The sequence below is a fragment of the Cervus elaphus genome, chromosome 15, assembly GCF_910594005.1.
Source record: "Cervus elaphus chromosome 15, mCerEla1.1, whole genome shotgun sequence".
Taxonomy (NCBI): domain Eukaryota; kingdom Metazoa; phylum Chordata; class Mammalia; order Artiodactyla; family Cervidae; genus Cervus; species Cervus elaphus.
This window is the reverse complement of record NC_057829.1, coordinates 28,590,468-28,617,840: the sequence shown is the minus strand read 5'-3', so window position 1 is coordinate 28,617,840 and position 27,373 is coordinate 28,590,468. Positions and strand designations below refer to the sequence as shown.

At 39.6% G+C, this 27,373-nt stretch overlaps 1 protein-coding gene across 1 annotated transcript; it reads right to left on the bottom strand.

Annotated features, from left to right (window-relative positions):
- Positions 1–565: 565 nt before the first annotated feature.
- OIT3 (oncoprotein induced transcript 3) lies at positions 566–26,667 on the bottom strand. Its single transcript, XM_043926920.1, has 9 exons — positions 26,401–26,667; positions 22,083–22,457; positions 21,220–21,327; positions 16,545–16,667; positions 12,775–12,897; positions 11,047–11,207; positions 9,125–9,540; positions 2,799–2,898; positions 566–1,356 (listed from the first exon to the last, which is right to left on the bottom strand). The coding sequence occupies exons 1-9, from the start codon at positions 26,459–26,461 to the stop codon at positions 1,186–1,188; spliced, it is 1,638 nt and encodes a 545-aa protein (XP_043782855.1). The 5' UTR covers positions 26,462–26,667; the 3' UTR covers positions 566–1,185.
- Positions 26,668–27,373: the final 706 nt, after the last annotated feature.

Below are 27,373 nucleotides of genomic sequence, written 5' to 3'. Positions count from 1 at the left end.
AGGACCACAGAAGTCAGGGACTGATAAACAAAGGCCTGGGCGTATCAGGCTTAGCACTTATTTGGGTGAAGTCACAGCTGGCCCTGTGCTAGGACGGCCGGGCTGAGCAGGGGTGGCAGGGCCTGTATGACCCAGGAAGCTAAACTAGTTACCCTTCAGCCCTTTACAGAAAAGTTTGCCAATCCCTGATTTAGATTGTTTTCTCCTTTTTCTTCCTTTTGTTAATGTTAGTGGTTCCGATACAAATTGTTGGTGCAGCCTTTTCTAAAAAGAAAAGTAGAAAAACTGTTTTCTGATCTTCTGTAAAGCCATAAAACGAATTGGCATATTTAGCAAGTGGATTTAACTGCGGATAACATTTATCTCTGTGGTTTAGGCTATTTACTTCAATAAAATTTATTAAGCACCTACAAAATAGAATATGGTGTAGTCTTATAGCTTTTTCTACTGTCAGTCTGAGGGCACAGAATGCCAAATAACAGGGCATATGTTGCCATATTTTAATTTTGTCTACTGTTCAGTCACTGAACCATTTAAATGCATGCTAATGCATGTTAAGTGCATGTTAATGAGTTTATTAACATTTATTAATTGAAAATAGTTTACTTAAAACAACATAAAAACCCCAGAGGAAAATATTATTCAGGAGGAAATCCAAATAGTTTATTTTTAGTACACACTTACAGTGATAAACTTCCAAATCCCCTATAACTATTCTGTATTTGAATGGAAATTTTAGGGTATAATTATTGTTTACATATTTAAGGAGTCAGTGGGTATTTAAGTCATAATTTCAAGCCACTATTTCATTTTTTAAATTCCTAATTTGAAATAATATACCCAACTTCTGATTTTAGTGGTGGTGCTGCTGCATTCTACACTAGGTGTTTTATTGCAGGAGAGAAATGGGGGAGCATGGGGGTGAGCTGTTTTGGGGGTGCATGGCACAGCTGTCCACATTAGGAGGATGAAGCTCCATCTGGAACAGGCTGGTCAGCAGTGAGGTGACTTTTCCTGATCCAATGGGCTGGAGTCTGAGTGAGTCGGTTCTGGGGGTTTGTCTAAACCCAAAGTGTAATGTTTAAAGCAGCATGGTGTTCAAGGGTGTCACTGATGTTCTCAGAAGACGAGGGGAGAATTCCAGAGAGACAGGCAGCTTGCAGGAGGACTTGGGTGGTGGGTTGTCTAGTCCTCCCAGTCGATGCTGATTGGACCACCCGTCAGCATCTGGCTCTGTGGACCACCGGCATCCTCTCCTCCTGCCTCACGACGCACTCGCCGGTGGCAGCCCTGAGCACAGCGGGACCGCTCGTCCGGCATCCCGCAGACCAGGACCCGGCAGTGCAGGAACACTTCCTGGAGAGGTTACAATGAGAGAACAGAGGCGGTGGGGTCAGCCGCCAGGCGGGCGTGCCTGCTAGAAGCCAGGCACTACCAGATGTTCCACAAGTTTCATCTCACTTCATCTAAACAACCGCCTTTGAAACAGCTGTCATCCCCATTTTACAGATAAGGAAACTAAGAAGGTTAAGGAACTTGTCCAAATTCACACATTTAATAATGTGGCAAACATACTCAGTCACATGGGTGATTTAAAACCTGACATCCACAACTTCTGCCTCCGTGCCTGGACACAAGAGAACTTTGTGAGGACAACGTCTAATAACATTAACATCTTGATTTGTCACATCAAGGTCTGGGCATAACATGGGGTCCCACCCACTTTGTGTAAAGTAACAAGTTCTTTCTCCAAGCTTCTTCCTATAAGTAACTTCCCAATGCATGCTGCCCAGTTGAAGAGGAAGGTCAAGGTTAGCCATCATGGTTAGCAGTTATTCTGGAACAGTGATGAAGCTGGACCGCACGTGAATACACTTGGATGCAGTATGGGAAAAACTGCTGGCCTCAAACTTTCTTTTGTTTAAGTGTTTCAACAATTCTACTAAAATAAAAAACCTTCCACCTCAACACAGTATATCAATATATGGCCTCTTATAACCTCTATTTACTTATATACATTAAAAAACTGTTTCCTATTCAATTTTCATTTAAATTTTTTATGACAGGAGTTTTTTCATATCTCCTTTTTCTATATTTTATTCTACACTAACTGCTTAATATTGCATTAATTGATGCACTGGTTTAAATGCCTCTTTCATACAGTACTCTATAAACACATTCAACAAACCATGTTTTTATTTTTGTTTCTGAGAAACTGTTAGAATTGAAATTTTTAGACTGATAATTTTATGGTTATTACACATTATCAGATTATTAATTAGTTGTCAGGTTATTACACAGCTTTCCAGAAAGTATATCAACATTTACTACTACTATATACATCTCCCTATAGGCTTGAAAGTTGAGATTTGTAATTTTTATACATTTAATATGTATAAAATGTCTTATAATTATTTGAATTGGCATGTAAAACAGTGAAATACCGTTTTCACTGAATATTTCACTATTTGTCTTTTTGCAAATATTCTTTCCATGTACTTTGCCATGTGACCACTACACAGGCTTTTTCAATCATACCTGCTCACAAGGATTTTGTATTGTAATCACATCATATTTGCTTTGAACAAGCCCAGTTATTTTATTGGGAGGGGGCAAATGATTCTGACATTCATGGAGGTGTTAAGATTCTAGATGGCCAGTTTTATAGTATTTTTCATAAAGGTCATGCAGCTCCCAATGGTAGGCTTTAGAATGTGAACAAGTTGGGACATTAGGAAGGCTCAGGTTCATGGGGGGAGAGGGCAGACAGCTTTATAAGGTAAAGGTGTTCAGCTCACCTTGTGGTCTTTGCCCACAAACTTGAAGACGGGGACCTGAAAGTGCTTTGCGAGGTGATCCCGGGATGTGTACTGCTTTACCGAGTCATCTGAAACACAGCTGGAAGTAGGGCAGGATAGCACGTAAGATTTGATTTCTTAAACAGAGGTGGAAAAACAATCCAGTCCAACGTGTTTGGTCCAAGGAGAGGCAAACAGGGTGGAGGAGGTTGGGCTGCACTCAAGACTTTTGAGAATGAAGGAAAAATGAAATCCCTTCCCTGTGAAGGCATCTCAGACACAGCTCTGCTCATTAACACTCTCTGTCCCATCTTTCATTCACTGTACCCACAAACTGCGCACCAGGACCTCCTGTTAAGTCAATATCCTGAAGTATTAGTAACAGCAACAACATTTATTATAAAGATATCTTCTGATACCGGGGTATCTTTTTAAGGCTGTTTTTCCATTTTTAATATATTGTAGGAATTCTGCATTCATGTACTTTATTACTGATTTGAGAAGGCTTTTCTTTAATGAGATTTCACTATATTTATCAGACACCTAACAGATACTCACCCCTGAAGGGGATCCAAAGGTGAGCAAACCCCAATTTGTACAACAAGGAACTGCATAAAGATGTCAGTTTCTTAGATATTAACTAGACCTATTGGGAATCATTTACTTCCAAAATGTTTTAATACCTCTTTTCACAGATTTAATGCCAAATTTTAATTTGATAGGCTTTGAGATTTTAATTTCAGGTCTACCACTCGAAGTGAAACTCCTAGGCTCACCTCAGGGTTAGCTGGGGGAACAAGAGGGGTTATTGATTCTCTACTTTGAGCCCAAGCATTAGAATAGATGAACCATTTGTCCTAAAGGCCAGGGCTCACACATATATTGTCTTCTCCATTCTGAATTCAAAAGGAACTTTTACCTATTTTCCTTTTTGTGGATGCTTCATAGTTTCTGTCTACCAGGCCAGTAAAAAAGTGGGATCAGATATAAACACCTATTAAACTGGATACTTACTCCACATACTTACAGAACACTTTCTAGTTCATTGCTAATTGCTGTTTCAGGGCAGTTGAAAAATCCAATAAAATTATTAAAAAAACATGACACCTTGACTTGTATTACCACTGGTACCTTATTCCCCTAAACTGAAGAGGATCTAGAAATATAATGTGGTTTCTGTTATTTATTATATTTATGCACACATTGTCATTTTCCTGAGGTTAAATGAATCTATGCCATTTCTGATTATGTTCTCAAATACCTATTGCATATCCAATCTGTGTGACACACTCTTCTGGGTGCTGCAGAGGAGTTAGAGATGAACAATGTGGTCTGTGATGTCAGGGAACTTAAAAGTCCAGTAACTGTGAGAACGGTAGTAATGTGACATTAAAATGGCACTTTTCATCTGAGTGCCTCAGCATTCTCAATTTATCCTTACCTAAAATACTATTTTAAAAAAATTGAAGTATAGGTGATTTGCAATGTTAATTTCTGATGTACAGCAAAGTGATTTAGGTATACACATATATGTTCTTTTTCATATTCTTTTCCACTACTTCCAGGTTATTACAAGATATTGACTGTAATTCCCTATGCTATCCTGTGTGTGTATGCTTAGTTGTGCCTGACTCTTTGCAACCCCATGGACTGTAGCCCACCAGGCTCCTCTGTCCATGGAATTTTCCAGGCAAGAATACTAGAGTGGATTGCCATTTCCTCCTCCAAAGGATTTTCCCAACCCAGGGATCAAACCCGCGTGTCCTGAGTCTGCTGCATTGGCAGGTGGATTCTTTACCACAAGTGCCACCTGGGAAGCCCTATGCTCTATGGTAGGGCCTTGTTGTTTATTTTGTATATAGTAGTGTGTATCTGTTAATCCTAAACTCCTGCTTTATCCCTTCCCCAAATCCCAACTTACCCTTTGGTAACCATTAGTTTGCTTTCTATGTGAGTCTGTTTCTGTTTTGTAAATAAGTTCATTTGTATCATATTTTAGATTCTACATATAAGTGATATCATATGATATTTGCTTTTCTCTGTCTGACTTACTTCACTTAGTGTGATAATCTTTAGGTCCATCCATGTTGCTGCAAATGGCATAATTTTATTCTTTTCTGTGGCTGAATAGTAAAAAAAAATTTTTTAGAGAAAGTGTGACAGAAAGAGTTGTTGCAAGGCAACACATTACAGAATAGAACCCAAGACAAATTCTGGCTCTGGATTCCGTGTTTGCTGTGATTAGACAATTCTAGTTCATCAACTCCAAGTTCATGTGCTAAAAGAAAGTAACAACAAACAGTATAGGATAAGTCAAAATAACTGATTACCCAAAAGTTGTCCAATGTTGGATTTTGGAATTCAGTGTTTCTTTTTCTGGAGATAAACTTTCTAATTCTATTTTGCTTAGGCTTGCATTAAATTTTTTTGCATTCCCAGAGCATATGCCAACTAAAACTAGAGGGAAGCAAATCAGATGTGTTAAATATCAGGGGAAACCAGCCTGATTTAAATTTAAGCTGAGGACAATGAATAATCAACCAATTTACAAATATAAGTAAACAGCATTATGTTTATTTTAGGACTCTGAACTAGCCCCAAGTTAGTATTATGAAAACACTCATTCAATAATTCATTAGACAAATAGTAAATGACCTTTACTGTATGTAGGCAAAGAATTGAGGAAGACGAAAGGAAGATCTCTAGTTCTGGTTAGAACAATCAGGGAAGGCTTCACGGAGGGAAAAAAAAGTCCCAATGTGTCTCAAAGGACCAGTAAGAATCAGACATGAATAAAAAGGAAAGAAGATTTCAGGCAGTGGAAATGGCAGCTGCAGAATCAGGAGAGTGTAAGGAGCAACAGAAACTGTGAATTGCCCATAGTTCTCTTTGGCAGGAGCAGAAAATGGAGAAGGTGGAGGTCAGAGGGTGAGGCACAGTGAGCCAAACTGAGAGCTGGATTTTATCTTGAGGGAATATCTCAAATGCACCATTACTGTTCTTAGCTAATACTGTACTATCCAATATTGCACTAGAGATGAAACTATTTGCCTATGTATAGTGGAAACAGGTCTGCATAGCTGTGTTTTTGAGTTCTGCTTATGCTTTTGAACAATTTTAATATCTTCCATAGCATTGTTTTTGTGTGCACTAAAGGCTGGAAAATTAAATAGCACATCTTCTTAGAACTGTCTAAAATATAAGCATATAGTCCTAACTGACGGTCTGAATAAAGTTTATAAATAAACTTCACAAGCTTTATTGAGACTGTAGGTTACATGTTTTCCCAGTAAGTGGGTTAAGACTATATGTTTCTGTTTGCAAAAGTAAATGCAAGGGACAGGAGAAAGCTTGTGATAAGAGAAATATTCACTGCCTTGATTGTAGTGATAGCTTCACCAGTATGTAGACATCAGAACTTACCAAATCGCACACTTAATCTTTTGGCCACACTGGGCGGCTTAGTTCCCTGACCAGGGATCAAACCCAGCTCCCTGAAGTGGAAGCATAGAGTCCTAACTACTGGACCTCAAGGGAATTCTCCAAGCTGTATACTTTGAATAGCATATTTATTGTATACAAACAGCAGTGCAATAAACCTGTAAAAAATTTAAAAGTAACCAAAACCCACCCCCCACAAAGTAAATCCATCCCCAGATCTACTTAGCACTAATTATGTGACTGAAAAAAAAAAAAGAAAAAATTGATGCTTCCATGTTTCATTTTAAAACTTCGTGGAGATCACTTTAAGATGGCAAGAAACCCAAAGGCCTGCCGTCTCCTATAAGACCTACCTCTAGCCATCCAGAGCAGCTCAGATGCCTTTTCCAGATTCTGAAAACAAGCTGAGGAGGCTACAGGAATCTGAAGCTAGAGGTACTCCTGCTGAGGCTGCTGCTAAGTCACTTCAGTCATGTCCGACTCTGTGCGACCCCATAGACGGCAGCCCACCAGGCTCCCCCGTTCCTGGGATTCTCCAGGCAAGAACACTGGAGAAGCCATTTCCTTCTCCAATGCATGAAAGTGAAAAGTGAAAGTGAAGTTGCTCAGTCATGTCTGACTCTTAGTGACCTCATGGACTGCAGCCTACCAGGCTCCTCCGTCCATGAGATTTTCCAGGCGAGAGGACTGGAGTGGGGTGCCATTGCCTTCTCCAGTACTCCTGCTAGTAAACAGCTAAATTTACCAACCAAAGGAAGTCATCAATATGTTTTCAGCAGGAATATGACTATATATATATAATTTGTTTTCCTTTTGACTGGATACCCAGGGCTCTGTGGAGATGAGACTTGAGAGCTGGGATGTAGGAGGCTATGTTTGGAAGCTTTCATCTGTCCAGGTGAAAGATAATGAGGGCTGGAAATAAGGCAGTAAGAGTGGAGAACAGGGTTGGGATATTGCTACTTTTAGAAACGCTTCTCAGTTGATCCTAATGTGTATCAAAAGTTTAAAATCACTGTGCAGGAAATCGATAGCAGCAGGTAAAGTTCGCCTATGGTGAGAGATCCAGGGGGTTAAAAGCAAAGGAGAAATTTCAGAGTCTATCAGGGTAATTAGCAAAGGGCATGAACCAGGGCACATCTGCGGAGCTCTTCACTAGGCCATTTGCCTTTCCTTAAGCGGCCAGTCCTGACCTGCTAAAGATACGTCCCATCTGACACTGAGGATGAGGAAGGAACTGAAGAGATACAGCTCTGAGTTTGGGGTGTGAGTGTAATTTTCCTGGGAATGTAAGCAGTAGATGTGGTTACTGTTAGGCTTTCAATGATACATGGACACATGCAAAGTTCTCAATCCAACAACCTCAACAAATATGGAACTCTCCTTTGTATAAAACAAGCAAACAGAAACGAAGTTCACTTGATCTCTCCTCTCCTAAAACCAACCAATTATTTCATCTCTCTCCTTCATGACCAAATTTCTTAAAAGAGGGGTCTGCATTTGCTGCTTCCACTTCCTTATCCTCTTGCATTTCTCATTCTCCATCTGCCATCCTTATACGAAGAGCCTACTCATTGGAAAAGACCCTGATGCTGGGAAAGTTTGAGGGCAAAAGAAGGGGGCGACAGAGGATGAGATGGTTTGATGGCATCATTGACTCAACGGACATGAGTTTGAGCAAACAGGGAAGTTCATGTGGTCGCAAAGAATCAGACACAACTTAGAGACTGAACAACCACCACCATGCCACCCATGCTCTACAATCTCTCTGACCAGGTTAATCAATCCTAGGTATGCATATTAAGTTGTTTCAGTCGTGTCCAACTGTGTGACCCCATGGACTGTAGCCCGCCAGGTTCCATGGGATTCTCCAGGCAAGAATACTGGAGTGGGTTGCCATGCCCTTCTCCAGGGGATCTTCCTTACCCAAGGATCGAGCCTTTCTTTTATGCTTCCTGCATTGGCAAGGCGTGTTCTTTACCACTAGTGGCACCTGGGAAGCCCCAATCAATCCTATAGTTTCAACTATAAACAGGGGTAATCCTCTGTTATTTGTCTCTATTGTTTCTGGGTCTAACTGACATGCATTTCCAACTGCCACTGAAATTCTCTTAAGTATCCTGTGGGTATTTACAATTTGTTTTTGTTTGTTGTTCAGTTGCTAAATCGTATCTGACTCTTTGCAACCCCATGGACTGTAGCCTGCCAGACTCCTCTGTCCATGGGATTTCCCAGGCAAGAATACTGGAGTGGGTTGCCATTTCCTTCTCCAGGGAATCTGCCCAGACCAGGGATCCAATCCATGTTCCCTGCACTGGAAGGCAGATTCTTTACCATTGAGCCACCAGGGAAGCCCAGGCATTTACATTGTAATATTATTATTTGGAATGATCATATTCAGTATTTTTACAGCAAATCTGCTTTTCAACCTATGTCCTTTCATCTTGGTTACGGACATCTAGTCAATCATACAAGTTAGACCCCTTGGAGTCATTTTTGACTCTGCTCTTCCTCACCAGTTTTTACCACCAAAATGTACACAAGTGGTTTCTGAACTAATTAAGAGCAGGCAAGAGTGCTGCTTGGTTTTATGAAATGATTGAAGTTGCTATTGTGTCCAGAGATCAAATGTGAAAGTGTTAGTCCCTCAGTCTGTCCAACTCTTTTCAATCCCATGGACCGTAGGCTACCAGATTCCTCTGTCCACGGAATTCTCCAGGCAAGAACGCTGGAGTGGGTTGCCATTTCCTTCTCCAGGGGATCTTCCTGACCCAGGAATTGCACCTGAGCCTCCTGCACTGCAAACAGATTCTTTACCATCTGAGTCACCAGGGAAGACCCGGATGAGAACTAAGGCTAATCCATCATTCAGGAAGCCTACTTACCCATCCTGGATGAGGTAGTACTTCATGATCTCGTCGATCTTGGATGTGGGGGTGGCGAAGCAGCTCTCCACCAGGCTTTCTAAGCCATTCACGTGCACCAGGGGCTCAATACCAAAGTAGAGGGAGTCTCGCAACTTGAGAGTAGGCAGAGCTTCCCGGTAAGGCTCTTCGAACTCATGGTCCTTGAAGATCTCCAGAGTGAACGGGAAGATTCCGTGGCTGCGGCTCATGATTTCCAGCGGGGTGTTGCGAAGGTTGGGAACGTAGCCTTCGGAGATGGTGTACAGGCGTGGAAACTCGCAGGTCACGGGAATCAGCAGCTTGCTGGTTCGAATGATGATGTCGCCGCTGCTCCCTGGGGTCTGCTTGGGGAGGCCCGTCACCAGGTTGCTAGCCACGATCTTGTCGTTCACCACCTGGGCCAGGCCAGAGCCAGGAGGGGAAAGAGCCTCTGTTTATCTCTACAGAGCACCCTACCCGCTGCCCACCATAGCATTCTCTAATTTCTCTTTACGTCAAAACACATGAGAGATTCAGTTGCTAAAACCTGAAACTTAAAAAAAAAAAAAATCGCTTCTCCTCTTTTTACTAACATGTTTTGACTGTTAAGAGTTTTATATACCACTTCATGGTCAACCCACACATTCCTTTGGAGTATTAGTCATAAAAACCTGAGCTATGCAGAATCAGCAAATTCAAAGCTCTGATAGTTTAGAAAAGAACAGCCTCTGTATATTATATTTTTCTGGAATCCTAGACCTGGTGATTGTGCAGCAGCATGACCTTGGGCTGAGCTCATCTGTACATGGGCTTCAGCTGTCGCATTTACTCAGATGATTTGCAGTTCTTCATCTCTAGCCTTGTCTGCTCTCCTGTGTATCAAGAACCCCTGGCTCATTTGCAGGGCATTTCTATTTGATTATCCACAGATACGACAAAACACAATTTGCCTAAAGTGGGTCCTTCTCAAATATCTCCCCAATGTCTCATCCCAAGTCTAATTAGCTCTCTGATTTTTCTCTGTTTCCATAAATAAATACTTGTTTATTTGATTGCAAGGGCCTCTACATCAATCTCCTGGGTCCAGGTCCTCTTTTTTCTATTCATCTTGTCCACTGCTGATTTCATCATGACAGTGCCTGCTTCATCCCATTCCTATGGGAAAAAGCCAAACGTCTCACCCCAGCACACAAAGCAGATCTTTGAAAGCACAGTCTCCCTCCACCCACTTTTCCAGTTTCCTTTCCATTATTCATTCCTTGCCAGTCAGGTTGTATTGCCCATTCATTCAGCATAAGCCTCAAGAATTCCCATCTCTGAGACTTGATCACTTGTTTCTCATCTGAAATGCCCTTTCCCCACCTCTCTGCCTGTATAAACCACGCATATGCTTCCACCCCAGTTCAAGTCTCACTTGTCTTGACTACTCCAGGGTTTGTCCCTTTCTGGCCTCCTACACCACCTGTCAACTGTATCGCTGACTCATATTTTATGTGTATTTTCTTTTAGGAACCACGTATGTTCCTAAAAGTCAGGAATCTTATTTTGCATATGCATGAATTAATCACTGTTTTCTTCAAGTAAGATAATTGGTCAGAGGAGACACAGTAGGCCTCCTGGTACTGGTGCTGATGCACTCAGGAAAATATCTGTGCATATTGGAGAGATGGTATTCAATACTATTTGAGAACTGAAAGAGCAGAATTCTTTTTAACTTGCTGTCTTCCCAGTGTCAGGACCACAGCACAGCACAGATGCTCAATAATACATTTGTTAAATGAACAGCATGTGAATTTTTGAGCGCCATTCTTTTATGTGGAAATACGTCATCTATGACACAAGCCACAACTCACACGTTCATCAACAAATTCCCAAGTAACTAGATTTGGTCATTCCCCAAGAGTCCTCTAGGAAGAACCTACATCGACCACTGTGCCACACGTCTTGAGGGAGAAGAGGATGTTGACATGGGTACCATTGGACACGCCTCGGCAGGAGGTGTTGGTCAGGAAGAGCTCCAGACCGCCAACCAGGTCCCTGGGGATGCTCACTTCGATGGTGTTCGACTTGCAGAATACAGGAACTGTGGGGACAGGGGATGCTGTCAGAACCGGGAGAGCGGGACTGGGAGGAGGGGAAGGAGACTACTAGGGGAAACAACTTCTCCCTCTTGCACTTTGAGCTTTTTGTTTTATCCGCAAGAAAAATCTGTGAGGCTCAAAACAAATTGGTGAATAAAAGCTGGACTCCTAACTCCCAAGGTGGTGGTCAAATAATGCTCGTCAAATACTGTATTATTTCCCAAATGAAGAAATGTTCTGAAGTTTCAATTTAACAAACATTTCAAAGCGTGTCTAGCACAACTCCATGTATCAAAACACCTAAAGGATGAACTTTTAGCGGAAACAATTTATCGGCAATACAGGAAAAGTACTGCTTTGATATGGGCTTAAATTACATAATGTTACTGCTTTGACTTCACCATTAATTATTGCCCCATAAAACAGTGGTAATAAAAACAGCATTAGTGCACTTGGGGAAAAGTTCCAAATCATCCTTGCATGGCTCAGTAAACCATAAACTGTGACTATAAAGCCCACTTTAATTTAATATAAAAAGATTGCTTTTCTAAAGCATTCTCATCTCAAGACTGTACAAATATCCTAAAATGAGTACTTCTGAGTACTGTCAGACAAAACATGAGGGCAGTATCAGTGTATGAGGGCACATAATAGCAATAACTTAGTATAAAGAAATCACAGATAAGTGCTTGTTAAATATTTGCTGGATGAATAAATTAATATTCTGGACATAAATAACTAGATTTCCAGAAAAACAATGATCTGCTAGAAAAGAGAGGAACCCCATCTAAATTAAGTATTGAAATTAATTGAAATTGAAATTAATTGAAAATTAGTTATACAACTAATAATAGAAATCAGGGTAAATAAAATCAAAAGTAAAAAGCAAAGGAAACCATATGTTCCAGCAATCCATTTGAGTATAGATCCCGAAGAACTGAAAACAGGATCTCAAAGAGATATTTGCATACACATATTCATAGCAGCATTACTGACAATAGCCAGGAGGAGGAAGCAATCCAAATGTCCATCAATGGATGAATGGATAAATAAAATGTGGTGTACACATGCAGTGGAATAGCTTTATAAAGGGAAGAAATCCTGTCATACGCTACATGCATGAAACTTGTGGACAACTTACTAAGTGAAATTAAGTCAATCACAAGATGACAAACTGTAGGAATCCACTTATATGACGTACCTAAAATAGTTGGCTTCCTGGAAACTGAAAGTAGGATGGTGGTTGCCAGGGGCTGCAGGGAGGAAGGAATGAGGGGTAGATGTTTTTAATGGGTCCAGAGTTTTAGATGTGCAAGATGAAAAAGTTCTGAAGATTTGTTGCACAAAAATGTGAATATACTTAACACTACTGAACTATACACTTAACACTGGTTTAGATGGTAAATTTTATGTTAAATTTTTTAACTGCAATTTTGAATGATTCCAGAGTGAACACACACTGCTGAAAGAGCTGGTATTCTAAAAGATGAGAATCTTGACACACTTGGGTGAGGAAGACAGGGAGATTTGGGAAGGAAGAAGTCAGAGCAGAAGCTGAGCATGTACTACCTTGGCAAGTGTGGTTATCCTCAGACAGCACCAAGCCCCGGGGACATTCGCACTGATAGCCTCTCTCAGACGTAAGGCAAGAATGGCTGCAGCCACCATTGTTATTGTGGCATCCTTCAATGTCTACAATAAAAACCAAAAGAAAAAGGAAGGATCTTGTAGCCTTCTTCCTCAAGAATTCTGGTTCTTGGACTCATGGTTTGCATCAGGCATTGTACTTGACTTACCACAGTATCACTGGGGCCCCCCTCGGTCACTGAGACATGCAGAAATGTCCACAAAGAAGTTTTGATTAAATGTTAGAGCTACAAAGAGCCATCTTACAACCAAACACAGCTCTCACCATTTAAGCTTGTCATTTCGTAGAATGCCCTTCAACCTGGATTTGTCTGTTTTTCTCATGATTAAAGTATAATTTGGGGAGGAAGACCAGAAAGTCATTTCTTAAATGCTGTAACATTTAGTCCACCAAATTTTGAAATGTTTATTACTGATGTAACAGGAACTGACAGAGTATAAATTCAAGCAGAGCAGCTAAATGGATCAGAGTTACCCAGAGTTATTGCCAATGGTTGGGTCACCAGACCCTCTCCCCGAATCTCTAGGAATAACAGCACTGGAGATATTTTTCTTGGGTTGACAGCACATTATAAAAATAAGACCTGGACAGCAAACTGAGAGATTCCACTCCACCGAGCTCCTTCATTCTTCTCGTATGAGGTAGCTTTTAAAAGTTTTCTTTTTAAAAGTTTTGCATTTTCAGAAAGCATACTCAATCAAATGGGCAAAAAAGGAAAAATATTCAGTTGAAAAATGAAGAAACTACCACATAATGTCATATAGCAGAGGAAAAATAATGACCTTTGTGGGTTCTGGATGCTATCTTCTAGATCATGGATCATCAAACTCTGGCCTGCTATATGCTGTTTATATAAAGTTTGATTAGCACACTTAGTCATACTCATTTATTTCCCTGTTATCTATGGGGTGCCTTCTTACTGCGAGGGTGGAGTTGAGTAGTTTGAACAAATTCCATATTAGATATCCACTGTTTGGTCTATGCAGAGAAAGTTTGCTGCTCCCTGTTTTAGGGGTAAAGTAATATTTAAAGGGGAATACCTTCAGGAATCCTCTGGTGGTCTAGTGGTTAGGACTCTGAGCTCTCAATCCCAACAGCCCAGGTTTGATCCCTGGTCAGAACTAAGATTCTTCAGGGTGTGGTTAAAAAAAAAAAACCTGGGGGAGAATGCTTTCAATTCATTTAAGATGTTCAAGGGAAGGTATTAGCCAATTTCCAGTTATAGCTATAAGTCTCAGTTCAATAATGATAAAAATATTAGTTCTTTGGAACATCAGTTAACTAACTTGGAATGAATCAATTTTTGTGAAATAGGGAGAAAGAATAAATTTGCAATGAATTAATCTTCACAAAATTTAAGAGAAATTAGGTTATGACCTGTTTATAAATCTGTAGTTAAAAAAGATTAAAGTATTCTTACAGGTTTTTTAAATAGCTGAAAATGATATATAATGATATAGAAGAAAGCATAAAATATGCTATAAAATGTTAAAATCAACATTAATAGGAAATTTTTTTCTTAAAAGTGATGTTCCTTAAGCCATTTAATTTTCCTGGGTGTCAGTTTCAATAAATGTAAAATGAAAGTATTGGATTAAATGTTCATTAAGAATATTTCCAGATCTAACACTGCAATGCACAAAATAAGCTGAAATTCTTACTTGGATTGAAGAATTTTAAGTCTCTTACAAGGATATACCAAAATGTTTAGAATGGATATATCTAGCAAATGGGTTCTGGGTCCATATCTTTCTTTTACTTCTCCGTATTTTCTTCCATGAACATAACTCTTTTATAGTAAAACAAACAATAAAAATTACTTAAAAATTAAAAAGAGCCTTTTATTTTAAAAAAGAAAATATGCTAATCTAACAAACTAAAGAAACAAATATGTTTGGACTATCAATAAAATGTAAGGGTTTCCATAAAAAAAAAACCCAAAAAATGCTCCAAAAAGTAAGGGCTTCAAATTTGAATCTTAATCCTAAAGTATAATTCATATTCAAACTTTATCTTCTGCTAAAATACTTTTCAGTTATGATTATTAGGTTTTAAAATTATATGAGGATTAACTGTAATATTTCCAATAAAATACTCATAGATAATTACAAATGTTCCTCATGGAACATTTCATTAATATACAAATATGCAAAGATGGTTGTATAAAATAAGATTTAAGGAGGATTCAGGATATTACCCTTATCCAATAAAACTTAAAGTACATTTAGTCTTTTTATAAGAGACAACAGTTTGATATCCTGGTTAATGGACCCTGAGTTAATAATGCAAACTTTGTGGCATGAAATAAATTGTGAGCACTGGCCATAATTTTTCCTTTTAGGGTAGCAGTTTATTATTTTGAATATAGTTAGAATAAAGTGAACTCACAAGCAGTGTTATAATGTATTCAGCCATACACTCAGTTATCCTCTAGGACATATCATATGTCCTCTGTAAATAATGATAAGCCATTTATCTCTTCATATAATCTGCAGAGATTTTTTCTTTTTTTTGGCCTCTTAACTCTCAATGTCATGAGATTCAGAGTTATTAAAGTAGAAATTATGAAATTTCAGATAATTTGCAAGGGCAAATGTGCCTTAGAGAAGGGATATTATCAAAGCTTCATGTCATAATAGTAGACAATTTCCATTTCAGTTATTCAACATACATTTCAAATTATTTTTTATTACTTAATTGTACAAAATGTATACAGAATTTCTGGACTTCCATGGTGATTCTGTTGGTAAAGAATCTGCCTGAAATGCAGGAAACCACTGCAATGCAGGAGACCCAGGTTCCATCCCTGGGTTGGGAAAATCCCCTGGAGAAGGAAATGGCAACCTGCTCCAGTACTCCTGCCTGGGAAATCCCACGGACAGAGGAACCTGGCGGGCTACAGTCCACGTCCAACTCTACCGTCCAAGAGTCGTACATGACTTAGTGACTAAAACTGTCACCATGTAGCATTTCTACTATCAAATCAGGTAAGTTTACTTACCTCCAAACATGTGTTAATCTCTAATAAATGCAAAGCATATGAGTAAAATAAATGACTTCATAAAAACCAGTTTCCCAAACTTCCAAGGTGGTAAGACTCACATAGGAAACTTGGTAAAAACACAAACTGTAAGGCCTCTCCCACTCACTGAACCAGAGTCTCCAGGAGAGAGACCTGGGAAGGGCCAGCTTTAAAAGCATGCAGGTGATTCTCAGCAAGGAAGTCTGAGAAACTGCCACCTGCCTCCATTATCTTGCTACTTCAGATGTGCTCCCTGGGTCTGCAGCATAGCCAGCACCTAAAAGTTATTTAAAAATGCAGGATCTTCACCTGACCCCAGACCTACTGAATCAGAACCTGCATTTTAACAAGATGCCAGGTGATTCGTGGGTGTATTAAAGTTTGAGAAACATGGAATACCCAATTTTTATATCCCAAACTAAAATGCAGCTCTCTGCCTCTTGCAAACTGCAACAGCTCCCTTCTGCCAAAGCTTGGAGATAAAATCAACACTGCATTCTGTCTGCAACACAAGCATCCTGCAGTGATGTTCAGTGATGATGGTTTGTGGTTTCTTTACACAGCCAAGTTGTTACTCTCTTCTAACCCTGGACAGTTTCGTAAATGTCAAAAAATAAGCCAGTGGCTTAGTGGGGGCTCTTGACGTGAATCCCTTCTTGCCCACCTCACCTTCACATGTCTTGCCATCACTTCTTAGCACACGGCCAACCCCACATTCACAGCGATAGGAATTTTTGAGGTTTACACATATCTCACTGCAGCCACCATTGTTTTCCTCACATTCATTTTCATCTGTAGAAGAGAAACCACACAGTTTACACAGTGCTGAGCCATGCAGTCTTTTCCCAAGCCCCTTAGCAGAATCGCTACATCTTTTCAGATCCTGTTCATAGACTTTCCACAAACCATCTCCAATATAATCACTTCTATAATATTAACCTGGTCTCCTCAACCAAGTTATTTGTCCCTCTGCCCTCTGCTAGAGCAGAAGGCAGCTGGTTGTTCGCCAGTTCCCTCCTCAGGGCAAAACTGTTGGGGAAATGAAATTCCCTTTGTTATCTGGTTTCACTTACTTGCTTGTATTGGCGAGTCTCATTTTCTCCAATTCCTGAAACTTATAAATCAAACTGTGTTTTAAATGCATTAAATAAATTTACATTGCAAAAGGCTAGGTCTGATGAAATTTTTTGTGAAGCAGTCTTCCTTAATATATATATATATATATATATTTGATTCAAGTATAGTTGACATACAAAGTTTCAGGTGCACAACAAGGTGATTTAGTCATACATATACACATATATTAGTTTTGAGATTATTTTCCATTAGAGGTTATTACACGATATAGACTATGGTTCCCTGTGCTATACAGTAAAACTTTGTTGATTGTTGCATATCTATTTTTTAAAAAAATAAAAATCTAGCATTCCATTCATACTAAGTCAAACAAGTGGAATCAAAATCTTATGAACTGGTTAGCTAAGCAAAGTTCATGTTTTCTAAAATAAATGTATTCTGTATACTATTAGTGAGGTAGTCTTCTATTGGGCTGGCCAAAAATTTTGTTCAGTTTTAAGTAAAGAAAGACACATTTTTCATTTTTATGAAGAACTCTATTGACTCTATTTACTAACCGAACTCTATTTACTAACCGAACTAACTTTTTGACCAACCTAATATTATAAACAACTGCCTTTAAAATCTGTTTTAACTATTGGAAGGGCCTTCCCTGGTGGTCCAGTGGTTAAGATTTTGCAGGCAGTGAGGGTTCAATCTCTGGTCAGGGAACTAAGATCTCACATGCCTCCTGGCCATAAAAACAAAATATAACACAGAAGCAATATTGTAACAGGGCTTCCCTGGTGACTTAGATGGTAAAGAATCTGCCTGCAATGCAGGAAACTCGGGCTCAATCCCTGGATTGGGAAGAGCCCCTGGAGAAGGGAATGGCAACCCACTCCAATATTCTTCCCTGGTGAATTCCATGGACGGATGAGCCTGGCAAGCTACAGTTCATGGGGTTGCAAAGACACGACTGGGCAACTAACACAATGTTGTAACAAATTCAGTAAAGACTTCAAAATACTAAAAAACCACCTTTAAAAAAATAAACATTGGAATGTTCCCATATTGTACTTCAGTAATGATTGTTATCCTTTTTAAGAATGTGATACAGGATAATGATTCTTGTTATAAAAAATGCACAGTTGGCAACAAATGTCAATCCACTTCCTTCTAAAAACAAAAAATGGGGAGCTTGAAGAGCTAAATTTGTCATGGCTTGGATATAAGATATAAACTAGGGACTGGGCTTTAAACACCCACTAGATGACAGAAGGTATGGCCGTGGGTCCCTGAGAGAAGATGAGCTGGAACTGAAACCCAGCTCATGCCTAGGACCTTGGAAAAGGCATCCCCGTAGTGAAAGGGGGAGAGGAAGGGCTCTGCTCTGAGGCCCAGGTAAGCAGTAAGGAGCTCTCTGCCTCAAGTTCTGAGAAAGAAAAAAGCCTTCATAAAAGCCAAGTCTGGCTCTGCCATGGTTGAAGTATGAAGTCACAATTCCCACATCTAGTGGGGATCTTGAAACTGAGTAACTGATGTAAACTTTGACCTGGATTGGTGAAACTTCTGTGACAAAAGCATCTGCAACACTGCTGTGTAGTAAAAGAAAACAAAAACAAAAACCAACTTCTTCAAACCAGTGATAAGAGTGGAGTTCCACAGAAAAAACAATTACAATAGAAGATGGTTTACCATAAAACACTACACAGGTGGAGATGATCCACTATGAGAAAGCTGATATGGTAACAACTGGTAATCTCTGAACTATAGAGAACAGAATAACCCAAGAAAACACATAATACAAGGATTTAAAAAATTACTGAAGAGATACAAGGTCAGTAGCCAAATAAAAGAATGTGTAGGAAAACAGAGCAGAATCGAAACCAAGCACACGGAACCTGTAGAAATGAAAAATACAGTTGCTAAGATTAGGCCCTACTGCCTGGACAGCGGATGGATAGGGGTGCTGGCAGCCTTCCTGGGTACGGCCACACTGGTGCTTGGGTCCAGTCTCTGTCCAAAGCCTGGACTACTCACCCTGAGACTGATTTTTTTACCTGAGAGAGAAATACACTTCTATTTATTTAAATCATTGTTATTTGGGAGTTAATTGTCCATTACAGCCTAATTTAGATACTCAATGCCCCAGCAATTCCACTTTTATAGGTATAAAATGAAAAAAGGGTGGAGAAAATCTCACAGGGGAGTTAAGGTTCTTAAAACCATGTTAAGAACTATTTTAAGAACACACAAAACAGTGCTATATAGTTAGTTATATATGTTATATTGTTATTGTTATTTATTTACATAAATAATAAAAGCAAAAAACAGGGACCAGAAGGACATACACTAACTTCAAAATACTAAGAGATGGCGTGAGATGGCTTTATCTGTGTCTGCAAAATTTTATTTAAAAAAAAAAGAAGAAAAATTTAGCTGTAAATCTGGGTACATGAGGGTCTGTTATATTATTTCTCTTTTCTCTCTGCCTCCCCCAAATACATAATTTATAACAAACAATTAAAATTGCTATATATTTTTTTAAAAACTAAAGTAACATTGACACACACACAAACACAAAGCTTTGCCTCTAATTTCAGGGAATTCATGATCTCCCTGAAACCAGCAGGCAGACCCCAGGTGGAAACTGGCAGCTTTTCCCTGCGTCCTGATAGGCAGAAACATTCAAGATAAGTTGCTAAGCAAGAGACATGTATGGTGTGTATAACAGGTGACCTTTGATTTAAACAACAGCAATAATTAAATGTGTATATTTTTATTTTTATATCTGCCTGAAGAAATCCTGGAAGCATACATAAGTAAATAATGTAGTTTCCTTGGGGTGGAGTTGGAGGAGGGGGAAATGGAACAAATGGGGGACAGAGAGCCAGACGTTTCACTGTATACCTGTCATGCTGTTTAATTTGGGAGCTATTTAAATACATTACCTATTCAAAATTTATATGAAAATAAAGGCAGAGAAATGAATGAAAAACCCCTGCCTTAAAAGGAAGCCAAATATTTTCCAACAGATATGAGTGTATATGTGTGTGTGTGTGTGCGTGTGCCTGTGCAGTGTGAGAGGCTGGGGGGATTGTAGGAACCATCGTCTGCCACACCCCAGATCTGTTTGCAATAAATCACATAGTCAAAATCGGCCATGCAAGAGCCTAACAACTGTTGTGGGAGGGCCTAACCACGCTCCATAGAACAGTCGGTGGGGGCGTGGGGGGGGCGGTTCATTAAAGAGACTGAGAAACAAAAGCTTTTCTAAAATAAGAACCCTTTGATAGCCCTTTCGTCCTGATCCCTATCCCACCCTGATCTTGTTACTGCTCTTCTGGAGGAGGCAGGTGTGGGGCAGTGCTTCCCTGTCTCTCTAGACTTGTTTTAAATCTCTTTGAGTCTGAATACAAAAAGCTTCATGACATTAAACAAAAAAGAGATGACCTTCAGTCCTGGGTTTTTCAACTCTATTTTCTCCCAGTTGTGGACAACAAAACATATATACAATTAGACAATTCTGCATTTCCAATGAATAACCTGACTCCCCTTTCTTGCTACTCAGACAAACCAAAATTATATCATTGAAGCTATAGAAGTATACCTGTAGGTAATTCTAGACCAAAGCTATCCAACAGAAATACAAAGCAAGCCACACATATAAAATTTCCTATTAGTCACATTAAAAATTTTGTTAAAAGCCATTGGTAAAATTAATTTTAATAATATATTTCATTTAATCTAGTATTTCCAAAATGTTTAATTTTAATATATAATCAGTATTAAAATTATTGAGATATGTACTTTTAACTAGTCTTCAAAATCCAGTGTGTATTTTACACTTATAGCATGTCTCAATTTGGATGATAAATTTTCATCAGAAATATGTGATTTGTACTTTAGAGTCATGAAATTTACAGTTCACTCAAGTTGTTCCACATAGTTTTAGTTTTCCGATGACAATCAAGTATTAGCTTTTAAGTTAAAATTATGTAAAATTACAGCTCAGTTTTCCAGTCACAGAAGCCACATATCAAGAGCTTCATAGTCACATATGGCTAGTAGTTACTATATTGGACAGCATAATCCTAGACTGTCCCAGCACATGATATAAATTTGACTTGAAGCTTTACTTATGAACTAAAAAGGCAAACCCCATTCCGAGTGTTCAGAGACACAGAGTGGAAAAATGGTGGTGCTATGAGTCAAGAAGAGTTTTTGATTTGATTTGTCCTTTTGCTCCTAATGGCCTGTTTCTACTGCAAGATGAGTTTCTTACCAAAGCATGTCTGTCTGTCGGGGCCTAGCACGGTTCCTGGAGCACATGTGCACTCACTGGTACCCAGGCAGCTGCCGTGGCAGTCCTCATCACAGATGTCATAAAAATCTATGGAAGGATAAAGATGACCTTTCATGAGGGGCGAGGGTCAGAGGACACTCATCCATAAGAAAGTCTCATGAGTTCAATTACAGGGTACAAATTCCTAATCAACATCAAGAGAATTCTCACTGTTCTGGGTTTATATAACCCACTGGCAAGAGGTACTGTCCAGGGGCATGGGCATGTTCTGTCATTGAGACCCATGAGTCCTAACTTCACATCCACAGACCCCTGGGCGACCCTGGTGTTTTCTGCAAAACCTCACCAAACATGAGCTGTAGATTAAATAGCATTATGTTCTACTCTTCTATGCAGTCTGTTTTTAAAATGTATACAGATTTTGAAGGGATTAATAACATGAAAATTCATTTGAAAGTATTACTGATCTCAAGTAGCTTCTGCCCATTATACATCATTTCTAAAAAATATCAATGGATACTAAGCACAATGCTACCATATGGATGTCTGAAATATATCTAAAGAAGGGGTCCTCCATGCTCAGAAAGGTTGGAAATCCACACTAAATTACATAAAAGACAAAACTGATCAAAGTCATAGCTCCCTTCCTTTCTATTCTTAGGAATTTTTCAGAAATCTTAAGAGTAGTCCCCAGAAATCATGAGCTAGAGATATCTGTGCTCCTAAATCTATGTTCTTCAGGCGCTGAGATACTACTACAACAGAATTCTATAGCACTATTCTCTTTGATGTCATTTCTGGGGCCTTTGAGGGGAGGGAAAAGAGTCCAGGGAAGTACTCACGACCACAGTAGACATGAAAGCAGACGCTGGGCTTGGTCAGACGATACACATAGTAGCCTCCAGGGCAAGACTTGACCTCCACAGTGGTGTTCCATAGGCAGCAGTTGCCGTTGAAGCTCGCACAGGCCTGGCGTTGCACAATGCCATCACCTTCCAGAGGGTGGCTGCCATTGAGCCAGACAGGTGCATGGGTTCCACAGTGGTTTTCTGGTATGCAGAAGGTGGGCATAGCATCCCCAGCCATGCCTGTGAAGCGGTACCACTCCCCGTCCACACTGTTGTCACATAGAGGGGAGCCTTGAGACTCATCGAATTGGTGGTCAGTGTTCCTCCATGGCTCGTTCAGACTGATGTAAGCAGAACAAGGGTCTAGGGCTGGGGATGAAAAGGACACCTCAGAGGCAACCTGATGATCTGGATCACAGTGGCAATAGCCTGAGTTTACCTTCTTGATCTTAGATTTCAAGAAAGAAATAATCTAAAGTCCCTAAAAGCAGTTGTTTAAGATTCTTCAAGTTGATGTAAACATATTTCATAAATGCCTTTTACATTTGAAAAATTATTTCAAACCTACTTAAAGCTCTGTGTTTGCATTGGACTAAACGTTTTTTTTTTTGGACTAAACCTTTTATCCACAGTATTCCTCTGATAGGATAGTTGTTCAGACCAAAGGAAGTTATAATCTTACTGAACACTGCACTGGTCAGTCTGGATTTTGAGTACTGTGTTCATATCTGGAGGCTATACTTTATGAAAGTAATGAACAAACCTGATGTCCAGAGGATGGTGACCAGATTTAGAAGGGAGCCTAACAATTATTTACTGGAGAGGAAGCTGAGAACTACTATTTGCAGGAAAAAAAAAATCCTGTATATTATGTATTACTTTTCAAAAAAATCTGGAAAAAGCTTGTGAAAAAGGAATTAGGTATTCTGTTACAATGACAAAACAAATTGTTATGGGGAAGTGCATTTCAGTTTAGCTATCCAGTAATGGTGGTTTAATCACGAAATCGTGTCCGACTCTTGTGACCCCATGGACTGTAGCCTGCAAGGCTCCTCTGTCCATGGGCTTCTCCAGGCAAGAATACATGGAGTAGATTTCCATGCCCTGCTCCAGGGGATCTTCCCAACCCAGGGATTGAACAGGCGTTTCTTATTATGTTTTCTGCATTGGCAGGTGGGTTCTTTACCACGAGTGCCTCCTGGGAAGCCCAGTAATGGAGAAGCTGTATCACAGTGTGGTAAGCTCTTCATCTTTGGAAAATCGAAAAAGACCGGAGGGTCCAACTAAATGATCATTTATAAGCAAGATTATGGATGGAATTTTGTACTAGTAGGCAGTTTGGCTTGATAATAAATATGTAAACTTATTCGGCTGGGAAGCACAAGGCCTCTGGCATGTGCTTGGAAATACATAGCACAGTGGCCAGTAATCACCAAGGGTAGTCTCTGTATGAATGTTGGTACATGTTCCACCAGCTTATTGAAAATATCATGAGCTTTGTGTCTTCACAATTAGCCACGGCATCACTGTCTAGAATACAGCAACATTTCAAGCATGCATTTTTAAGGCATAAATAACATAGACAAGTATCTCATCAAAACCATTTTAATGACTGAAGACACCAATATCTCCAGTATTCTCACCGTTTCTCTCAATTTCAAGAAAACGCTGAAATAACATAGGCAAATTGTGCTTATAAAGAATCTTACAATAAAATCAAGAAATTCTAGAAAGGAGACCTAGCCGGAGGATACTATCCTTCTTAATGCATGTGAGGCTGATTTAATTGACATTGTAGGCAGGGAACTCATATCAAGGCCAGTAAACTCTGTGGACAGGAAATTCAGCTTTAGCAAATACTGCATAATAATTAAATGTGATGGGTCTTGTTGATAAGTTGTCAAGAAGATATTTTGAATTTTCCCAGTCTACATTTCCAATTCAAGTTTACTCTCAAAACTTCAGTCACATGTAGAGGAGGGCGTAGCCTAGTGCCCCACTGAGAATATAACAGGGACAAGAAATAAGTAGAACATTGCATATTCTAAAAAAAAAAAAACTTTGGTAGAGTTACACATGGAAGGCACAACCCTCTCCTTAAAATGTCCCTGAGGTACCCCAGCTGTGTCCTAGACTGTGGTTTGATGTCCCTCGAGGGGAAGAAATGTCCACATATGGACTCTCTACCGTCTGAAAAGGGAAACATTCCCTCATCTGCTCTCCCAGCTGTGGTTCTGTTATGAAGAAAGGTTTCCAGGGCAATTTCACAGGTGATTATATATTCATAGAAATATTTGGTTCATCTCCTTGGCTCTAATTTTACAAGAAATGGTTAGGCACTCAACTTGTAATAGCTTTTACAGAAATTCCTAAACCTCCCTCAATAACTATTTCATGATTTATAAAGTTTTTCCTTAAATATAACTATCATTTCTTGTGCTATTCATTAAAAGTTTATTTCTTCTCTTGTAGGGATGTATGGCACAAATAGAAATTTACTATCTTCTGTAAAATAAACATAAATTAAAAGTTACTCATGCGATATTTTCTAACAGTAAATAAACCCATTCCACTCACCCCCCTTTTAAGGGAGTACTTCAATCCTTTTATAATCCGGCCGCTGGTGTTAATTCCTGTTTCAGACTCAGTGTGGAGGCCAGAATTCGGTATTATACATGCTGCATCCTGAATTGCTGATATATGTACACACACCCATATATACACTCCTCAAATGAGAACAGCCGGGTGGATTCCTCTGGAAGTTCAAGTCAGGGGGCCTGGCTGGCAGAGAGCCGGTCAGCCTTTACCAGGATTCTTGCCCATCAGCCCCCTGGCCAGCTGCCCCTCCCGTATCCCCGGGGCCAGCACCTCTCAGCGGCCGAAAACGGAAAGCAGAGAGCAGAGAAACCCATCCTCGCCTTCTTTCCCTCTCACTCTTTACTTCCTTCCCTCCCATCTCCCCTCTTCTCTGGCCCTTCTTTTCCTTTTTTTCTCACTTCCCCTCTCCTCCCAGGAAACCTCACCCCCACCTCAATCCCCAGCCCCTAAAGGTTTCCCTTTTTATGGCTTGGAGTTAAACATCCTAGAAGTGATGGGGAAAATAAAAATTTAATAAAATTAAAAAAGATCTAAGAAGGTAGAACGCACCTGGTGGGAGGGTACAGGAGGTAATGGACAGTTAAGCCAGGGAAGAGAGTGGGGAGAAAGCAGAGAGGAAGTTGAGGGAAGGACGACTTTGGCTCAAGCAACTCTTGGTTACTTACTGGCAGCAGATACAGGGTGATTAAACTTGGCTCAAACCTATCTTCAGGACTATTTTTTAGACCAGTTTTAGATGTAGAGAATAGTTGCGAAGACTGTATAAAGAGTTCACATCTGGCACCCAGTTTCCCCTCATGAAATAATCATACACGAGTATGGTTATCTTTGCCACAATTAATGAACCACTGTTGATACCTTAACTCAAGTCCACAATTTAGATTTCTTTAGTTTTTGCCTGTATCTTTCTCTGTCCCAGGATCCCATCCTGGATACCACATGACATTTAATTTTCTATGTCTCCTTACTGTCTCAAGCCTCGTTTTAATGTTTATTCTTAAAGGTACTAGAGCAAGGCCTTAGTTACCCCAAAGAAATAGGGGCAGCTAAACACTGAGCTTCCCCAAAATGCCAAGAAGTATGGTTTTCCTCATCATCTCAGCCTCCTCTCACTCTGTCTTCTAGTTAGAACTTAAACTGTAATGGGAAAAGGAGAGAGAAAATTGTTACTAACTGGAATGAAAACTTTGCTTTGTTGGCCTGTTTTGTACCAAAGCTGAGGGGGGAGAGAGTTTAAGATACAGTCAGTCACTGCAAAAGTCATATTTTAAGATGTCAAACCTAAGAAGTCTGATTTATCCAGATCTGTGCCTTTATGGGCACGGTCAGTCCTTTGTATTTGTTAAAGGAAAAACTCTATCCTCCACTCTGAAAATCTTTTTTTTTTTTTTTTTGCTCTTAAAGTTAGGACTATAAAAGTGCCTAGAAAATAAAGAGGTTAGAATTCCTTTTATACATACTCCAAGAAATATTTAGCTCGTGGAAAGTTGTTTGGATTTGGCAGATCCACGGAAATTTTGGATGCCCAGGTGAGAGGCTAAATGGAACATGAAATTCTCTGGAAACATATCTCCATAGGTTATCAGTGACTTTTCTTATACTATTCTAGAACCAGTATTTAAGATACTGGAATCTTGCTCTTAATAACCTGTATATAACAGCAAATTCCTCCAACAAAAAAAATATTGTGTCAAGTACTTGACACAAGACTTACCCCTTGGTGACCCAAGTGTTACTATGATGAAGACGCAGGCGAAAAGCAGGAACTGAGGCATCCTTCTGGACCAGCCACCAGAGACAGACTGGAAAATCCTCTTGATTTCAGTTTTGCTTTGTCTACTTCTTTTTCAAGCACTTTTGAAAAAGGCCCCTAGGCTTTTATGAAAAAGACTTTTTAGTACTGGTTGGGGCTTTATCAGAGGAAGAGGATGAGTGGGATAAGGTGTCCATTGCTCTGGCCTTGACCCCAGATAGAGGCACTGTTTTACATTGTCAAGAGTTATTTTATTGATATTTTTCTTTAGGAAAAAAAAAAACAAAAACCCTCACAATCCCTCATCCTCCTATTGTTTTTTTCTCAAGACTTCCCTGCAATGAGGCCTCCAGTATCTTATCCAGAAGGGAACTCTAAAAGAGGGACATCCCCTCACGTCAAAATCTTGTTTTGTGACTTTAAGAAATTGATTTCATGATATTGACGCCATAGCATAGCATACTAAATGAGAACGCGATAAAGTCTAATTCTGGAAAATGATCTTTAGAAAATGTCTTTGTCAGGTGGTCAAGGAGTTTATAATAGCACACAAAAAAGCAGTAGAGATCAGTATAGAATGAGGACAATATTCTCTTAAAGCAAGCTTCCAAGTCTGGTTTATTATGGTCTTTGGTATCAAAACTTACTAAAGAAACAAAGTTTAAGCTGTGTTTGAGGAGCAGTATCTCATGTTTTCACAGAGCCTTTCCTCTCTGAATTTAAAATGGCTTAATGTTATTTATTTTACTAATTCTCCCTGAGATAGGGCTTGTTGTTGTTCAGTAGCTCAGTCCTGTCTGACTCTTTGTGACCCCATGGACTGCAGCACGCCAGGTTTCCTGCCCTTTACTAACTCCCGGAGCTTGCTCAAACTCATGTCCATTAAGCTGATGATGCCATCCAACCATCTCATCCTCTGTCACCTCCTTCTTCT

Coding starts and splice junctions, on each gene's coding strand:
- OIT3 (XM_043926920.1), bottom strand. CDS start 26,461: ATGCCTCAGTTCCTGCTTTTCGCCTGCGTCTTCATCATAGTAACACTT. Junction 16,668..21,219: donor CGACAGACAGACATGCTTTG/GTAAGAAACTCA, acceptor TCTCTTCTACAG/ATGAAAATGAATGTGAGGAA. Junction 9,541..11,046: donor CGTGTGGCACAGTGGTCGAT/GTAGGTTCTTCC, acceptor GGCCTGGCCCAG/GTGGTGAACGACAAGATCGT.